At 34.6% G+C, this 18,975-nt stretch overlaps 1 protein-coding gene across 1 annotated transcript in view; it reads right to left on the reverse strand.

Annotated features, from left to right (window-relative positions):
- PIBF1 (progesterone immunomodulatory binding factor 1) overlaps positions 1 to 18,975 on the reverse strand; it is a 195,280-nt gene that overhangs the window by 67,106 nt on the left and 109,199 nt on the right. The window contains exons 11-13 of the mRNA XM_080798058.1: positions 17,200 to 17,365; positions 10,775 to 10,925; positions 5,087 to 5,177 (exon numbers count right to left, since the gene is read on the reverse strand). Of these exons, the coding sequence (XP_080654184.1) occupies positions 5,087 to 5,177; positions 10,775 to 10,925; positions 17,200 to 17,365 (408 nt within the window). The remainder of the gene's footprint in view (positions 1 to 5,086; positions 5,178 to 10,774; positions 10,926 to 17,199; positions 17,366 to 18,975) is intronic.

Here is an 18,975-nt window from a genome sequence, read left to right on the forward strand (position 1 = left end):
TGTATCTTTAAATGTGGCATATTGTGGTGCATGAGTGGGTGTCATAAGTGGATTCTGTGTAGAAATCTGGGGTGTTAGAAGTGGGAAGAAAGAAATTCACTTTAACTGAAATCCAAAGCAAGACAAATGAAGAATTTCTCATCTATGTAGCTGAGCTTCTATCTCTTTAAGCACAATGCACATAGAATGAAAACAAGTCCTTCCCAAGTTCTTTATAAAGAGTAACTATGACTATAGTCAGGAAAAATGACTCCTGCTAAAGGTTATTATCATTTTTTTTGTACAGAATTTACTGAACTCAAGAAAGCACTGCATTTACTGGCTATCTGTTGGACATTAAGGTAGGTACAACAATGTTTCTTTGTAATTATATTCATTGCCATGTGGTTTTTACCTGCACCAAGACTAAGTTCAACATCAACTAGAAACTACTACTACAGGAGTGCAGTTTTGTATCTAAATACTAAATGAAAATTTCACCTGTTAGCTGGTAAAATATTCCCATCAGGGTTATCTCTTAGTTCCCTCAACAACTTCTTGACTCCAGATAAAAGTTATTCTCTTAGATCTGTCGATGGGAGTAGCACTGCTGATTCTTACATATAACTTCATAATAGTATAGCCCGCCAATGTGGACATGAGAGATTTTCATCTCTATCGGAGATGTCAAAGCGCAATGGAGGAGTGATGTTCTGTCCCCATTCCTTCAATCTTGGGTATGACTTTCTAAGTATTATCAAAACTTTATATAAGTAAATATTTATTTAGTGACTTGCTAATTAGTTACCTATTTGAAATGACATTTGGCTTTTTGATCTTTCTCAATTTTAGCAGTTCAGAGGTCTGTCTCTACTAGTATGGCATAAAAAATAAATTGTTCAAAAAAAGGGCACTAGTGCCAGAATGATTCTCGCTTCAGAGCTCTTCAGGTTGGTGGTGCCTGTACTGCCTGTTCTGTTGGTAATTCTTGAGAACCAAATAATGGTCTCATGCTGATGACCTATAGTCATATGAAACTTGCCCTAGTTTCTTCTATAGGTTTCAACTTTCGAGTTGACCACGAATAGAACATCAGTAACTTTTTAAAGGACTATTCCTAAAACCAACCCAAATGAAATCAGTACAACTCTCCCCAAGGACAAAAATGAGACCTCATCTACATGAGAATAACGAGAGAAAACCAAATTTTCATTACGCACCAGAGTTTGCTAGAGGAAAAACAAGTTTCCTCTGCTTTAATTTTTTCCTTTATTATAAAGCTCAGTCTACTGTGAGACTTTCAACTTTCAACTCTTTATAAAACTAGACGGAAACTAAAACAAAAGGTCTATAGTATGCAGTAAATCTTGCAGTTCGAAAGGTTTAGGAACCTTCAGAAAAGGCTACTCATTCAGATTTGCCAAAGCAAACAGAGAAGCACACACTGAGACCACGTTACTGCCTGGGTGTTACCCATTTAAGTTGCAGGGTAAAGAGCATAACCAAAATATGTAACCAGAAAATCTTGTTTGCTATTTTCAAAACAATCATGACCGAAACAAAAACATTACTTCAGATTTTCAAGTTTCGTCAAGTCAAGAAGAGCCCATTTCATTTTAATTTACTTTCATTATGTAAGCCCTTTTCACCTACTGCAACTTTGTCCCAGAAAGAGTTTGATGTGATATTTCCTTATTGTTGATGATCTCCACTGAAACTTCAAAATATGAATAAACTGATTTGAGAATTATAATGTGTTTAAGAGACATTTTGAGGAGTTACTTTTCAAAGCACAAAAATTAACTTTGCTACTTTTTTTTATAGGAAATTGGCATTACAATATGTCTTAATACTAATAGCAAAGAAAGTGCATCTCAAAACCAGTTTCATGTCCACGGCAGTGTCTTGACTAATTAAGAAGTCTCATTAAAATTCTCAAACAAAATTGTTTTAAGTGAAAACTTAAACTGGGAGTAAAGTTTTTGGAACACTAGCTTTTCCTCTAAAATCAACTGTGTAATGTACTCTAAGAAATATTAATCAGTCTAACAAACGAACCTTTACTGAATGACCCACTACATGCCAGGCACTGTGTGATGAGCTCTGCATTCATGTTCTCACTTTCATTTCATAACATAGCTTGAGTAGCAACAGGCAATCTGTGAAAATTTTCAGTGACTATCGAATTTATTAACATGAAATTCAAAATCCAAAGTTCTAAAAATTAAGTTTTTGGATAACAATTAAAAGTTATGGGGCACCTGGGTGGCTCAGTTGTTGAGCGTCTGCCTTCGGCTCAGGTCATGATCCTAGGGTCCTAGGATCGAGTCCTACATTGGGCTCTCTGCTCAGTGGGGAGGCTGCTTCTCCCTCTCCCACTTGACCCTACTTGTGTTCCCTCTCTCCCTGTGTCTTTCTCTGTCAAATAAATAAATAAATAGAATCTTAAAAAAAAAAATCTTTTTGAAGACTATTCAATGACATAAGAAAATGTTCAAGATGGAATTGTAAGATAAAAAATTAAACTTCCACGTTACATACAATAATACCCTAACTATGCAAGAAAATACATGTATCTATATAAATTCTGAATGGTTATCTTTGGATGGTAGGATTACCAGCAATTTTCTAAAGTAAACATATTATTTTTATAATCAGAAATTTACTCCAATTAAGCGTTACTCTAATGTACCTAAATCTGATTGCTGAATGTATAAGATTTTATATCAAACACAGTATGAATGGAATATATAGTGTAGCAGTTGAAAATAAGTTCCTTTGAAATTTTAATATATTTTGGTATAGACTAACGCATAATGAAAACTTTATTATGCAAACATTTCATTTGCGGTTGATTGAGTTGTTTTATAATGTACCTTCAGTTTCCATTGCTTTAATTTTAAGTGTGAAGAACTCAATACAGATTCTCTTAAAAGCTACATTGCTTTCATTTTAAATAAGTTAAACTTAAACAGAGCATGAAGCCATTGACTTTTTTGCAAATATCTACTAAAAAATGAAATACAGACTTTGTAAACTTTGGAAATGTGTCAGACCCTGAAAGAGGGACCCTCTTTGCCACTGCTCAATTTCATGCATACAGCAGGCACTCAATAAAAGATGTTGAATGAATGGATGAAGGAATGCATAAATGTCCTCTTTGGATATGTAGACTTACTTTCCCTTCACTTAGTTTAGATGACCTGAGAAGCACTTCCTCAAAATAACCCTCTGGTTCACCATGAGACGAATGCCTGGCACCAGCTGGTAGGAGATATTAATAGTATGCCCATTAGGCACTTGTTCAAGGCACATAGATAGCTCAGTGATAAAATCTTTGGAAATATTTGGATAGTTAAGATTATTCAGAATATGAATCAGTTGTGGTTCCTTAAATCTTCACTCTAAAATTATTAAGAAATCAACATCTGTTTTTGGAAATTCTTTAAAAAAAGTAAGGTAACAGCAATAATTGCTTTCAATTTTAGAGGAACTCAGCATTTAGGGCTAAAGAAAAAACCTTGCAACAGCAAAATTCTTTTTCCCCCTTGTGACAAAGATTCATTTGAAGGATTCATATTGCTAAAAAAAGAAGAGAATAGACCTTTCCCTTCAAATTTCAATTTTTAGTATTTACCAATCATTTACCATTGACAAAGAAGTTTTACCCACAAAAGTACTTTCTACTCCTCCCTAAGCAATATAATGCTCCAAAACAGTGATATGATGATAATTACAAAATAGCCGAGGTCACCCTTAGTGACCTCTGAAGAGAGTGGGCAGAGAATGGGAATGGGACGGGGCTATAACTGATTTTTCAAATAATACCTAATTTAGAAATTCTTCACCAGACAGAATTAACCATTCCAGCTACAAAATGACACTTGACAGTCATTCATCCTTGATCTAAAATTTTTCCAAACATTTTCTTTAACCAGTAAGGGAAATAAAGCATCCATTTGTTTTGTTATAAAATGGCCTATATCTTACATCACAGCCTTAAAGACATTTTATTCTCTGAGCCATCACTTCAAAGTTTCTATGAAAGTATTAGAGTTCAGATGAATTGTACTTCTTACTTAATGTGTAATGTCTCTAAATGTTTCAATCAACTCATACAAAAATAAAAGATAGGCAGCTTTGAATCCTCACTCAGAGGAAGAGACAATTCTACTAGGTGTCTCACACCATGCTATAAAGAGAAAGAGAATAAACAAGCGCAAGATACAGTTGCTGACCTTGAGAAACCTTTCCATCTGGTTGGGGAAATGACATGGGAAACAAGAGTTAATGAGATAAGAGAGATGCTCTATTGTGTGGTATGGAGAAAATAGATGTTTATAGGCATAAAGATATACTGCCCTCATTTTGGGTAGAGAAGCAAAGGAGGCTGGGGAGGTGGGACCAAGTGGAGAGGCCTGGAGGTCTGGCAGAAATATTTAAGTTTGATAGAGTAGCAAACAGGGCAGTGAGATGTTTTTGCACAGAAGGATGAACTAAAGTGGAGAAAGGAATTAGGTAAAAAAAAAATGAGCTAGGTCAATTAGAAAACTGATTAAAATAGATACAATTTTTCTCTTAGTGTACTTTAAGTAGTATCTCATGAAATCACGAATGGATCTCCCCCAAGTTTTCTGGGCTTCACAGTCTTCTACACTTTAAATCATAATACACGTTTAGTCTCATCTCTTTCTCTCCCTGCCTCTCTTTTTCTTTTTCTCAAATATATGTCAAGGAATATACACAGCTGAATTAAAAACAAGAGAAAAAAGGAAGCATAATCAATTGATTTTAACCTGAAAACTGTTGGTACAAAAGCATTTGTAACGCACTTGAAATTAACGTGAAAATAAAACTAAAATGGTGTCATTATCACTGAATCTAATTCTAGGAAAGTTCTAACATACACTTCTTTTTATTGACCATTAAACTCACTTAAAAATACATGAAATGCATGATTATAACTTACTGTGCTTTATTCTGTGAGCAATTTAATATTTATGCATACTAAGAATAAAGTAACTTTACTTTGCACATTATCAAAAAAGCATAATGTAATTACATTTAGCTTGAGTAGATAAGTAAAACAAATATATATTGATTTTACCTTTGCTTTAGTCGTCTTTTGGCTGTTGTGGGAACATTAGCACCATAGCCATAGGAAAAAAGAACCCTTTCAGCCTCATCTTCATTTTCAACTGGAAAATATTAAAGTGTATGATGTAAAATAAGTTTTTTTTTCCTTAAAAAGCACGGCAGAAGTGAAAATAAAAGAGGTCATACTAATGAATCAGAGAGCATAAGAGCATTAAAAAGGGCTAATGCATAATCTCAAACAGTCCATTTGTAAGTAGAAGCATATTTCTTAAAGTATATGGTCGCTTAAATTTGTTCCATTTATTTTTAAAAGGTGTAAGGGCTTGCAACATATGACATGTTAAAGTTTCTTCTTATAAAGCATAATAATATAGATGCTGTGTTATTCTGAATGATTCTAAGGCTTTTTATGTGGAACGTGTGTTATGTAATTATAAATAAGTAATGATAACATCAATTTCATTACTTCTCTTCTTGATAAAACAAATGATTATTTTTAATTAGGAAAGATGTCCATTATTTTATCAGAACAACTTTATTTTAACTTGCAATAATGATATTGTACACTTAAGTAGGTTACTCTGTGATAAAAAATGCACACTATGAACAATGTATTGATGGCCTTTTTTTTTAATTAGAAAAAAATTCAGTAAAACTGTTTATTTCTAAATTCTGCCACTGTCACACCATTCTTTTTCAGGAGGAATTTTAACTGACAGGTTAGTTTCTCATTGTTAAAAAGTTTGAAGGCAATGGCAACTTTACTGTAGGTTGGGATTAAAAAATAAAGCCCCACAAAACTAAAGGTTTACTAGCTCAAATTAAGGCAGTCAATGATATATAACAATTTTTATAACATTATTCAACAACAACCCTTATTTTAACATTAAAAAGAGAAACCTTTCTCTTTCTTTTTTAAAAGATTTTATTTATTTATTTATTTGTCAGAGAGAGAGAGAGAGAGAGAGAGAGCGAGTGCGCACACAAGCAGGGGGAGTGGCAGGCAGAGTAGGCAGAGGGAGAAGCAAGCTCCCTGCTGAGCAAGGAGCCGGAATCTTATCTCAGTCCCAGGGCCCTGGGATCATGATCTGAGCTGACGGCAGACGCTTAACCGACTGAGCCATCCAGGCATCCCCAAAGACCTTTCAGAAGTGTTCCATTTTTAAAACAAAGCCACAGAGTTCACATTAGTAAATGAAGCTATTTGTAGATCCATTACTGTAATATGCATATATTTGTTGACTGATCTTTTTATGGTATAATAAGAATTTTAAATAAATTTTCCCTGTTTTCCTTTAACGTTATCCCTACTTTTCATGGTGAACCAGGGTCTGTCTTCAGAGGTAGATTTATTAGTTGTCAGGTAAATGTGGAAGCAAGAGATGACATATGCCATTGCCAATGTTAGTATCAGCTGTCATGGCTCCGGATCCAAGATGAGTTCTTCAATTCTGCTCTATCAGAATGTCAGAATGGCTCTCCTAGAGCTGTCATTTACTTTATTTATTTATTTATTTTAAAGATTCTATTTATTTATTTGACAGACAGAGATCACAAGTAGGCAGGGAGGCAGGCAGAGAGAGAGAGAGAGAGGAGGAAGGAGACTCCCCGCTGAGCAGAGAGCCCGATGCGGGTCTTGATCCCAGGACCCTAGGATCACGACCTGAGCGGAAGGCAGAGGCTTTAACCCACTGAACCACCCAGGTGCCCCCGTGAGCTGGCATTTTGATACCTATCTGACTTTTGTCTCTAAATTCAAAAGGAAGAAGGTAAATGTAGTTAAAATCTCAAAAACCCATCAGTTAGATATTAATGGACATCTTAAATTTGAGGTTTTTTTTTAATTGTTCAAATTTTTATTTTGAGGCACAGTATAAGAAATGAATTTTTATTTATTTTTTTATTTTTTTAAAGATTTAATTTATTTATTTGACAGACAGAGATCACAAGTAGGCAGAGAGGCAGGCAGAGAGAGAGGAAGGGAAGCAGGCTCCCTGCTGAGCAGAGAGCCTGATGTGGGGCTCGATCCCAGGACCCTGGGATCATGACCTGAGCCAAAGGCAGAGGCTTAACCCACTGAGCCACCCAGGTGCCCCAGAAATGAACTTTTAAATCAACTGAATTTTATGGAAAATGGAACATCAAATAAATTAGACCCATGTTAAAATAGAAGGTCAGTTAAGTGTCCAAACTTAAGGATATAAGAGCCACAGATAAACTTCAATTCCATAATCTTCTTTAAAAGGTCAAAGTCTTTCAAACACAACTTTGCTATGAACTACACCTAATAAATGAAGTCTAACCATCTTCATATCAGCTGAAATTTCCTGTATTAGATGGTGATCCTTTGAAAATTGTACACAATGTAGTACTAAAAAAGAATGTTTTTTTAATTTTTTAAATATTTTATTTATTTATTTGACAGAGAGAGATCACAAGTAGGTGGAGAGGCAGGCAGAGAGAGAGAGGAGGAAGCAGACTCCCCGCTGAGCAGAGAGCCCGATGCGGGGCTCGATCCCAGGACCCTGGGATCATGACTTGAGCCAAAGGCAGAGGCTTTAACCCACTGAGCCACCCAGGAGCCCCTAAAAAAGAATGTTTTGTACTACATCTTTGAAATTTTTGTTACTAAGTAGTCTTTAAGGATAGAAATATTCTTTTTTTTAAAGATAAGAATATTCTAATTTCCATTGTGAATGGATAGAGATGAACCTAGTTTCTTGATCTTCCAAGTATAAATATATTTTATTCTAAGATGATTTCAATATAATTTAAACAATAGCAAAGCAAAAATTTATTTCTGCATTTTTCCTGAAGATTTTATTAAGAGGGATGCCTGGGTGGCTCAGTGAGTTAAGAGTCTGACTCCTGATTTTGGCTCAGGTCATGATCTCAGGGTGGTGAGATTGAGCCCTGCGTCTAGCTCTGTGCTGGGCATAGAGCCTCCTTAGGATTCTCTCTCTCCCTCTCCCTCTGCCAGCACCCCACTCCTATTCCTCTTGGGTTGCATGCCTGCTCGCTCGCTCTCAAAAAAAAAAAAAAAAAAAAAAAGATTTTATTAAGAAAATATTTACACATATGGAAAAGCTGAAAGATGTTTATAGTGTATACCCATTTAGCTCAACATCTGGATTCTAAGTTAAATATTGCATTGTAAATGATTTATTATGATTTATTATACATCTTCTATCTATCACTACATACATTTATGGATCTATCTTACATTTCTGATGTTATTTTCAAGTAAGTTATAGACATCTGTCCTTCACCTTTCAACAGTTCAACATGTAAATTATCAACTATAGTTCAATATTTATTTGTAGTTCTTCTTAAAAAAATTAAATTTACATATGGTAAGGGGTACAAATCTTAAATCTACCATTCAGTGAATTCTGAGAATATACACATATGTGTAACACAAACCCTGTTAAGATACAGAATTCCAACACCCTGGAAAGTTCCCTAATACCACTTTTCCCAGTTAATTTTTGGAGACAACCACCCTTAGAGGCAACCACTGTAGTGCATTTTTTCACTATAGATTAATTTATCCTCTTTTAGATTTTTACATTTTTTTTTTAAAAAGATTTCATTTATTTACTTGACAGACAGAGATCACAAGTAGGCAGAGGGCAGGCAGAGAGAGAGGGGGAAGCAGGCTCCCCGCTGAGCAGAGAGCCCGATGTGGGGCTCGATACCAGGACCCTGGGATCATGACTGGAGCCGAAGGCAGAGGCTTTAACCCACTGAGCCACACAGGCGCCCCTAGATTTTTACATTTAAGGCTTCTTAGACTAAGCATAAAGTTTTTCAGATTCATCCATGTTGTTGAAGAATCAGTAGTTTGTTTCTTTTTACTGTGGGATAGTATTCTAGAATATAAAATGTATTATAGTTTGATTAGCCATTTTCCTGTGATAGTCACCTGGGTTGCTGCCAGTTTTTGACTATCGTGAATGCAGCTCCTAAGAATATCCAGGTAGAACTCTTATTGTGTGCATATGCTTTCTTTTCTCTTGGGCAAAATACATAGGAATAGAATTGCTGTATTATCGAATAGGTTGTTTGGTTTTATAACAAATTGCGGTTGTTCTGTATTCTAACATTGCTATAACCAGTCTTTCTAATTTCAGCCATTTTCGTAGGTGTGTACTAGTATTACTGAATGTGGGCCTTTTAATAGGTCTTTGCATTTCCATATAAATGGAAAATGGAAAGTATTTTAAACTGCATTAAAATGTTTAATATGTTATAAAAATAGAAATCCTTGCCTTGTACTCACTGTCCCTTAAAGAAAAAGCATTTACTACTTCATCATTAGGTATCATATTAGCTGTAGGTTCTCTGTAGATATCTTTTATCAGATTGAGGAAGTTCTGTTCTATTCCTGTTTTGTTTAGACAGAGGGACATGTACAAAATTCTGAAGATAAGAAGGAGTGTGGAACTTTCAAAATAAGATGATATGACAGGGAATGGCAAGGAATGAAAGACAAAGGAGAATCTAATGAAAAAAGTCATGCTAAGGAATCTAACTTTATGCTGTCTTAAGATGACAGGCATTAAAGCAGGTGTATGGTACAATCAAATCTGTATTTTATAAAGATTCCTCTGACTCCAGTGAAGACATTGGCAAATTTGGAAACTTGCAGTTATCGGATACTGACCCTAGAAATGGAAGAAAGATAATGATAGGAATTAAATGAAAGTTTTCCTTAAATGGGCCTACAAATACAACAGAGCCTTTACAAGAAAATGTGCATAAAACAGATTCAAATTCAATTTCAACTTCAACTGAAGTTTAAACCCACTTTATAAGAATGTCCCTTTCTGATATTTCTGACTTTCAAACAAAAATAATGTGCTGTAGCACACATTTCAGTCACTGGTGAAAGGTTAATTTTAAATATTCCTGTAACACCTAGGATAACACAGGAAAGAGAGCGTATTGAGAGGAACACAGAAGAGGTAGAAATTGAAGGTCCAGGATTATTACCAGGTAGAGCCAAGGAATTTTTGTTTTTTAAGACTCATTCAAAGTGTCACCTCCTCTCCTAGGTATTGTATTCTTTACCTCCAAGGTGGAAATAACTTATCACCACTTGTGTATTTCCACTGAGAAATGCCTATTTCTTGCTACTAGCACATATCTCACTACTTTAATTATCTTTAATATGTTTGCTTCTTCCAGTGGTATAGGTGAGGAAGTCTAATCAGTAAGCGTTATCACAGGAACTCCCCAGCCCCAGATCCTGGCACATGCAAACATTTAACTGCCCCATGAGGAACTGAATACATGAAAAGATAAAATCTATCTTGGTTAACCTATTTCTTAAGTGCCAACTACTGAAATTAAGATTAACTAATTTTTTGGGCGCCTGGATGGCTCAGTTGGTTAAGTGGCTGCCTGCAACTAGGGTCATGATCCCAGGGATCTGGGATTGGGTCCCTGCTCCGCGGAGGGCCTGCTCTCCCTCTCCCTGCCACTCTGCTTACTGGTGCTCTCTATCTCTCTGTCAAATAAATAAATAAAATCTTAAAAAAAAAAGGAATAACTAATTTTTAAAATATAAGATATATATTTTTTGAAAGTCACCAACTGGATTTTAAAGAAACAGACAAATGCAGTTTTAGAAATGATATCAGGTTTCCTGTGCTGCCAGAAAAGAGCTGCGTTTGTGAGGTAGTGGGCGACTTACTTTCTGCAGTTTGCATTATTATTTCATCGAGCTCTTTTTCCAATTTCTCATAAATGTCTAGCCTTGCCTGATGCTCAGAGTTCTGTGATTGAAGTTCAGTAATGCGTTTTTCAGAAGAGGCTTGGAGACTATAAAATTCTTTCGTTAAAACCTAATAGTAGAAGAAAAAAAAATTGCAAAGGCAGAATTAAACAAGGTTAACAGTTAAGAAAAGTATGTGACACAAAAATACTCTGACTTTTTCCCCCTTCTTTCTAATGATTTTAATATGAGGAGAAAGCTCGACTGAGATGACTGAGCAGGTAAGATAGATTATTTCTTAAGTAAATAATTCATTTGTCTGTAACTGAAAATTATGAAGCACGTTATGTAAGAAGTGAATAAACAACAAAATTAAAACTTTGAAATAGTTATCGGATTAAGATTAGCATTTACTTATTAGAACTAAGAAAACGCAAGAGTGCCATACTTACCAGAAGGTCATTTATTTGGCAACTGTAGCTATTGGAGAAAGGCTCACAGGCTTATAAAGCTGTGTGTAAAAATGATATACCCATCCTCCAGTTTTCCAACAGAGCTTATTTCATCCATGCTGACCATGGTTTTAATGAGATTTCTGGTTTCTTGAACAATCATAAATTCAAAGCAACAAATCAAAATGATAAATACGAAGTCCCACTTGGGGCAGTAACAGAAAATGCCTTTGTATAGAAAGGAAGGATTTAAAAAATTATAAAAAACAGATAGGGAAATTGGAGTTATTTTGTGTAAGAACAAAAAATCCTACATTCTCCAACGGTGATACGTTGAAGGAATCACTATGATGATGAATTCACTAAAAAAGGGAGACATTTCTAGTGGCAAAAGAAATGTCTTAATACTTAAATTACATTCCAATTATCTAGAAAGTCTACTAACTAGAACAGGCTAAATTATGCAGTGGTATTACACTTGCTTCCCAGTACAGCATAAGCAAATTAGTATTTCCTTAGAAGCAACAGAATATTATGGCTAAGAATATGGGTTTGTAGCCAGAAAGATTTGGATTTCAATGCTGGCTTTGAAACTCATTAGTTGTAGATGGTAGGCTATTATTCTTTCTAGGCCTACCTCAAAACACTGTTGGAAGGATTACATAAGATGATAATGCTCACAGTGCTTAGCACAGTGCCTAGAATACAAGTGGAACGTAAGTCTGAAAAATACTATTACTACTGTAAGAATTATGAGAATGTTTTATTAAATGGCTTGTAGAAATAGAGATCCTTCCTTAATTACTCTGAATTCTCTATAATGATAAACAATTTTTAACACAACTTATTTTCTCTCATGACATAAAGTTCACCTTAACAAATGCATATGATTGTACGCTTTCTGTGATGTGGAAAAAGGAAAAGATGCAGATCTACTTCCAGTTTTTACAAACAGAAATTACATTTTCCTTAACATATTTTATCTTATTTTCCTTCAATTATTTCCACCAAAACTTCTCCCCAAAATAAACATTATTCCCCCACCTTCCAAATTTATTCCATTGGAGGATAAAGAAAGAATAACATGGGAATATCGATGATTATGATGATGACTATTATAATGATGGTGATGATGATGGGATGATTTTAGTGTCCCTGATTGGATCAGAAAAAAGAAATTCATCTTTTAGTATTATTTCTTCTTTACTCTTGCCAGCTGGGAATATGTTTTCCAGAGACTTATTTATTCATTATAACTAAACTGCTAGTCAGTGAAGTAATCTAGAGCTTTCATAGAATTTATTATATTGAGATATAATTCATTAGGACTTTGGTGGCTGATGACACTTACTAATTCCATGGTAAAAAAAAAGGATCAGTAAGGATAGTGCTAAATGACTATTCTCACAGCACAGCTGATACTTTTCATCTGTACTCTACATCCCTCAATAAAAATACCACACAATGAACACAATGAACCACAATGAAAGACTGCAGAAGTGGCTATCTAAAGAGATAAACAATCAAAATGTAGAAGATGGGATATTTTGTAAAGTATTATTTTAATAAGAGATTTTAAAAGTGGTATTAAATTGAGAGATACAATTTAAAATTCTCTCTTCATAACACAGAGGAAAGATGGCCAGAAATACATAACACCTCTGTACTCTATGGTAGAGAATTCCTTTTTACTATAGATTTATCTCAGTAGTTGCTATAAATACATTCATTACTGTTTCTGAAAAGCCAAAGAAGATCTTGATTACAGGACCTATGGAAGGCTATTATATTAAAGATTCTTTAGGAAAAACCAATATACGAACATTTGAGTTTGAACATGAATGCATAAAATAGATTAGCTGTTTTCAGAAATCTATTAGATATTAAACTTTCACAGTAGCTATTTCCTTCCTTTAAATAACAGAATGATAACACCAAGTTATATAAAATTATATATATACAATTACATATAAAGTGGATGAAAATACAAAACTGTAGGTCAATAATAGCTTTAAAAAAAGATAAAAATATAAAGCCAGTGTTTCGGAGCCTTTGCCAACTGATAATTAAAAGTACAACAAGTTGTCTCCAAGCTATAAATCAAGGAAAATACTGGGTAAAAGCCACAGAAAAGTATGTACATATGACAATCTTTATCCTTCGCAAATTTATTTCTCTCTAAATTCATTATAAGTAAGAATTGTCTTAGAAATACCTTCCAGTATTTCAAAAATGGATTCGAACAATAGTACTGTAGTAACTTTCATCAAACCATTCATGCACTCATTATTTATTGAGCATCCACCATGAGCAAAGCACTGCGTTAGTTATTGGTGACAAAATGATAAATGAATAGTCCCTGTCCCCCCCAAGGCTCCCAGTTTAATGGAGGAAAAAATGTAAAGAAATTCCCCTAAAGCCTGTTTTATCAACCAGTTTTCAGAATCATAATATGTTTTACAAAGGTTTCTCCACAACCTTTACACAAAATAACACGATAATTGCTAGTCAACTGCATTCACTGACCAAGTGGGTAGGTCTATGGGAGAGTGGTTTTCACACTGCAAGTTGTTACCTAGGAGGTCATGACTGCATATGCATATCTATCTATCTACATACTGCATATGGACTGCAACCAGCTAAAAATAATAAAATAGAATGGTTCAGGAAACATCAGCATGCATGTGTTGTAAACTATTATGTAGTGAAATGTTTGTTTCAGAAGTACAGAGAAGGAAGTGCTTCCCGGTCTTTCTATATATACCTCCCATTCCCCTTCCACCTGCCCCCAAGACACATCCTTAAGCACAGTCAACCAATCCGAAGGGGGAAAAAAAAAAAAAAAAGGAAAGGCATTTTGTTAGGAATTATGAAATTTAAACCATAGAAAATATAACTTGCAAGGGGCACCTGGGTGGCTCAGTGGGTTAAAGCCTCTGCCTTCGACTCAGGTCATGATCCCAGGGTCCTGGGATTGAGCCCCGCATCGGGCTCCCTACTCGGTGGGGGGCCTGCTTCCCCCTCTCTCTCTGCCTGCCTCTCTGCCTACTTGTGATCTCTGTGTCAAACAAATAAATAAAATCTTTAAAAAAAAAAAAAGAAAATATAACTTGCAAAAGATGAATTCCAAATTAGAGCTGATCAAATACGATCTAATCGATATTGTGTGGTAAAATCTGCCATTGTAGATTACGACTGCACTAGGCTCCCGAAGAAGGTATTTTAAAAAGTTTTTAAATGCCAAATACTGGTTTAGAAATATACACTATCTATAATTTTCGCTTCTATTTCTTATATGTATTTAATATCGTTTTTATATTTTTTCCTAAGCCTTTATTTTCTGTGAGAACCTTTATCTTGTTAATCTTAGTTTTACCTATCAGAGTACTTTTCAGAAATGTAATCTCTGAGAAAGTTCTGTAATGAAAACTTACATCATTAGCTAATTAACCATGCTAATGACACTGCTACATTTTTCAATTTTTCAAATGAGCATTTCCCAAAAATCTAAAATATTTAGATAGGAACATGACTACATGGAACCATAGAAACCATGAATGTAGCAAAAAATACAGTTTATAATATACTAACTGAAAATTGTTTAATTATCAACTATTTAAATAAATTCCAATTTTTAATATAATAAATAATGCTGTGATACATTCCATTACTATAAACCTTTATGAGCATTTCTTATTATTTCCTCAGGTAAAATTCCTTTAAAATTACTGGACCACTTTTTTAAAAGATTTTATTTATTTAAGATAGAGCGCACAAGTGGGGTAGACGCTTAATGGACTGAGCCTCCCAGGCACCCCTATTGGATCAATTTTTTAAGGACTTGAATACAGGTCACCTTATTGTCCTCCAGAAAAGATGTTCTATTTTCTAACTGCATGAGATTTCCCTTTTTAAATATAAGATTTTTTTTTAATTTTTCATTTGACAGAGAGAGATAGATCACAAGTAGGCAGAGACAGCAGAGAGAGAGGGGGAAGCAAGCTCCCTGCCGAGCAGAGAGCCTGATGCGGGGCTGGATCCCAGGACCCTGAGATCATGACCTGAGCCGAAGGCAGAGGCTTAACCCACTGAGCCACCCAGGCGCCCTGAGATTTCCCTTTTAAAGGTACTCCTGCCAGCAGTTTCAAAACAACAAAAGACCTAAGTAAAAGTAGAACAGAGTTTAAATTTACATTTCTGTAATTATTAGGGAGAATACATGTTTTTGCTTATTTCTTGGCAATTTGCATGTCTTTTCTTGGGAAACAGTTCATTCCTTCTTTCCACCTATTCTCTAGAAGAGGAACATAGGTCCTTTTGATAAGAGATCTTTTAAAAGGAAGGAGACAAGCCTTTTCTCTTATATAACACGAATATTATTCTTTTAGTCTTTATTTTGCCCTTTAATATTATTCAGATTTTTTTTCAAACACAGAAGAATTAAAGGTTTTATTTTATTTTTCCTCTATGATTTCTTTCCCTGCTTTTAATCAACAGATCAACAGAATTAATCCCCAAACTTACATAATACAAAACTTGATCTGTATGTAGTTTTAATGGTTTTATAGTTCTGTATTTACATTTAGCTAGGATCCATCTCAGTTTTATTTTGGTATACAGTGTGAAGTATGTAAGTATCTTCTCTGAATACTCAAATGATTATCACAGCACTATTTGTTGTCCAATTCACCCATCTCACCTGATTTATACCATAACCTTTACAATGAATACATTCTTAAATTTATGTAATTATGGGTCTTGAGTTCATACTTGATACCACTTATGGATTTTTTTGGGTGGGTTTTAATGTTCTTACCTCAGAATGAATTTTAAAATGTGATACATATTTCTCCTTATTATTTCTTTTTAACAATCTTCTTCAAATGTTTATTATTCTTGGGGCACCTGGGTGGCTCAGTCAGTTGAGTGTCCAACTCTTGGTTTCAGCTCAGATCACGATCTCAGTGTTTAAAGATTGAGCCCCAAGCTCGGTGGGGAGTCTGCTTGAAGATCCTCACCCTTTGCTCCCCCCCACCATTCACACACGCACTCTCTCTCTATAATAAATAAATTTTAAAAACTGATTATTCCTTGTTTTTTTTCTTCTAGTTATACTACAGAATTACTTTGTTCTAATGTTCTAATTACTTAGAGCATGCTAGCATTTGATTAAAAATATGTAATATCACTTGATAAAAACAGAAAAATTTGTAATGCTGCATATTACCAGAAAGATGGTGTTGCTTATGTATTAGTGAAGTTGTATGCTTTTCTTGATACAGGCTCTGTACTATTCCTATTAAAAATATTCCAAGTAATTATATATATTTTAGTTGCTATTGTGAATGAGATCTTTTTGTTCCTTTCTTTTTTTCCCTGACAATTCCAGTCCTTTTTATTAATACATCTTTCTGAAATATACATATCTTGTGTGTGTATGTGCACATGTACACATGCAGGGCAGTGCTTGGTCCTACAGGTAAAATAAAAATAAAGCTCAATATGATATGGACTTTGTACTTATTAAAATTACATGTTATGCTAATTTTATTCTATTTTTTAAATTATTTTTTAAAAATTAAATTCTATGTCCAAAGTGGGGCTCTAACTCCTGACCCCGAGATCAAGAGTTGCATGTTCTACTGACCGAGCCAGCCAGGAGTCCCATGTTATGCTAATTTTATTTTTTTTAAGATTTTGTTTTTTTTATGAGAGAGAGAGAGAGAGAGGGAGGGAGGGAGTGTGAGCAGGTGTGGGGAGCAAAGCGGGTGGAGAGGACGGGGAGAAGAATCTCAAGCAGAATCTGTGCTGAGCATGAAGTCCAACATGGAGCTCAATCTCACCACCCTGAGATCAGGACCTGAGCCGAAACCAAGAGTTGGACGATTAGCCTATGGAGCCACCCAGGCACCCCTGTTATGCTAATTTTAAAAGAAAAGTCTGTATATGTACCTCTATTTTTTTCTGATACTTTTCACATTCCAATTGACACTGTGTGAGATTTCTTGCAGTTTCCTCTTGGATAAGTTGAACACGCTCACTTTCAAAAGATTTTAATTTACTTTGATAGAGATATTCTGTTACTTTGCTTTCTGTACTAAGTTGCAGTTCTCTGTACCTGAAAGAAGCAGAATGGTTATGAGACTCTACAAAAATCTCAATGATTTCTATTAACATAAACATTACTTGTACTTTTTCCACACCCCCATATTATTATGTAGTTAATAACTTATATTTATATAGCAAAGCTTTTGTAAATAATTTAGATAGGCATATGTATGGAAATACGCAAAGTCTGGAGAACAAAACATACTAACTAAACTACCTCTATTGCTCCCTTAGCAATGAATTCCTCTCATCCCCAAATAATTATTGCCCATTATTATTATTTTGTAAGACATTTAAAATAAAAAATAGTAAGAGCAAGTTTCAGTTTTATTGCTTAAAATGATTTAATTTCTATACATTTCAAAGGCCTTCTTAAATCTACAGCAAAATTGAGTCCAAGCTTGCTGTTTCTTTCTGAGTCTAAGTAAGGTCAGATGGAGGATGGCAGGAAATATGCACATTGGACTGCACATTCTTAGGAATTTTATAAAATAAATTTTTAAGTTAGTAAATATGTATAGATGGATATTACAAGAAAACATCATGCACAAATTACCAAGATAAATAAGTAACAAGTAGTATATTATAACACAGATAAGGAACATTTTCTTCATTCTATAGGTCTAACCCGTAATAAAACCCTTTCCATATATACATCACCACCTATTATAAATTTGAAAATGCTTCAGGATGATTATGTTCTAGAGAGGAAAACATAGGAACATTATACTGTTTGAGGGAGCTATTATGAACCCAGTATAATGCTAGATTATGTTATTAAAATTCATTTATTCAAATATTTATTCAGCTAGTCACTATGCTAGATAAATGTATATATAACAGTAGACAAAATGGTTTCCCTCCTCTTAAACAAATTAGTTTCCTGGAGAAGATAGGCAAATAAACATGAAAATTCAACAGAGTATGGCAAGTGCTTCAGTAGGGTAATCCCTAGGTACCATGGGAACATAGAGGAAGGAGACATAATTTGGTTTGTATGGATGTGTGTGCGGTGGGCAGTGTATAAGGAGGTTTGGGGTGGGAAGTGCTGTGGAGAGAAGAAACGAGAGTATGTGTACAGCAGGCAAGCAGAGAGCACAGTCTTATTTCATTCAGGGTATCTCATGGAATCCTTACAACAACTCTGTGAGGGATTTTGCAGATGAAGACCCAAAGGCTCAGAGATGTGAGAATTTCCTTAAGAAGAAGAAGCTGCTAATAAATTTCGGGTTGGGTCTCAAATCCAGCTATATTTGACTCTATAGCAAATGATCTTTCTATGACTATATGATATTCTTAACTGACATTTCTGAGGTCAGATAAGCTTTTTAAAGGTCATTTCGCTATGTGACAGTAACAGTAACATTCAAAGTATAATCAGAGAAGATATGTGTTAGGTGTGTGTTCTTGGCTCCTTCACTCTTGACACTTTTTTGTCTTTGATAAAAACATTCCACATTCAGATTGGTGGAAGTTCAGTGGATACAGGTACACACGATTTAAGATAAAGCAAGGCTTTCAGGTAAATGCCAGCTTGTGTGTTTAACTTTCTGGAAAGTTCTGCCAGTAGGACATGACATATATATCTGTAAAATTTTTTACAATTTTATTTAAAAAACA

Source organism: Martes martes, assembly GCF_963455335.1.
Source record: "Martes martes genome assembly, chromosome: 3".
Taxonomy (NCBI): Eukaryota; Metazoa; Chordata; class Mammalia; order Carnivora; family Mustelidae; genus Martes; species Martes martes.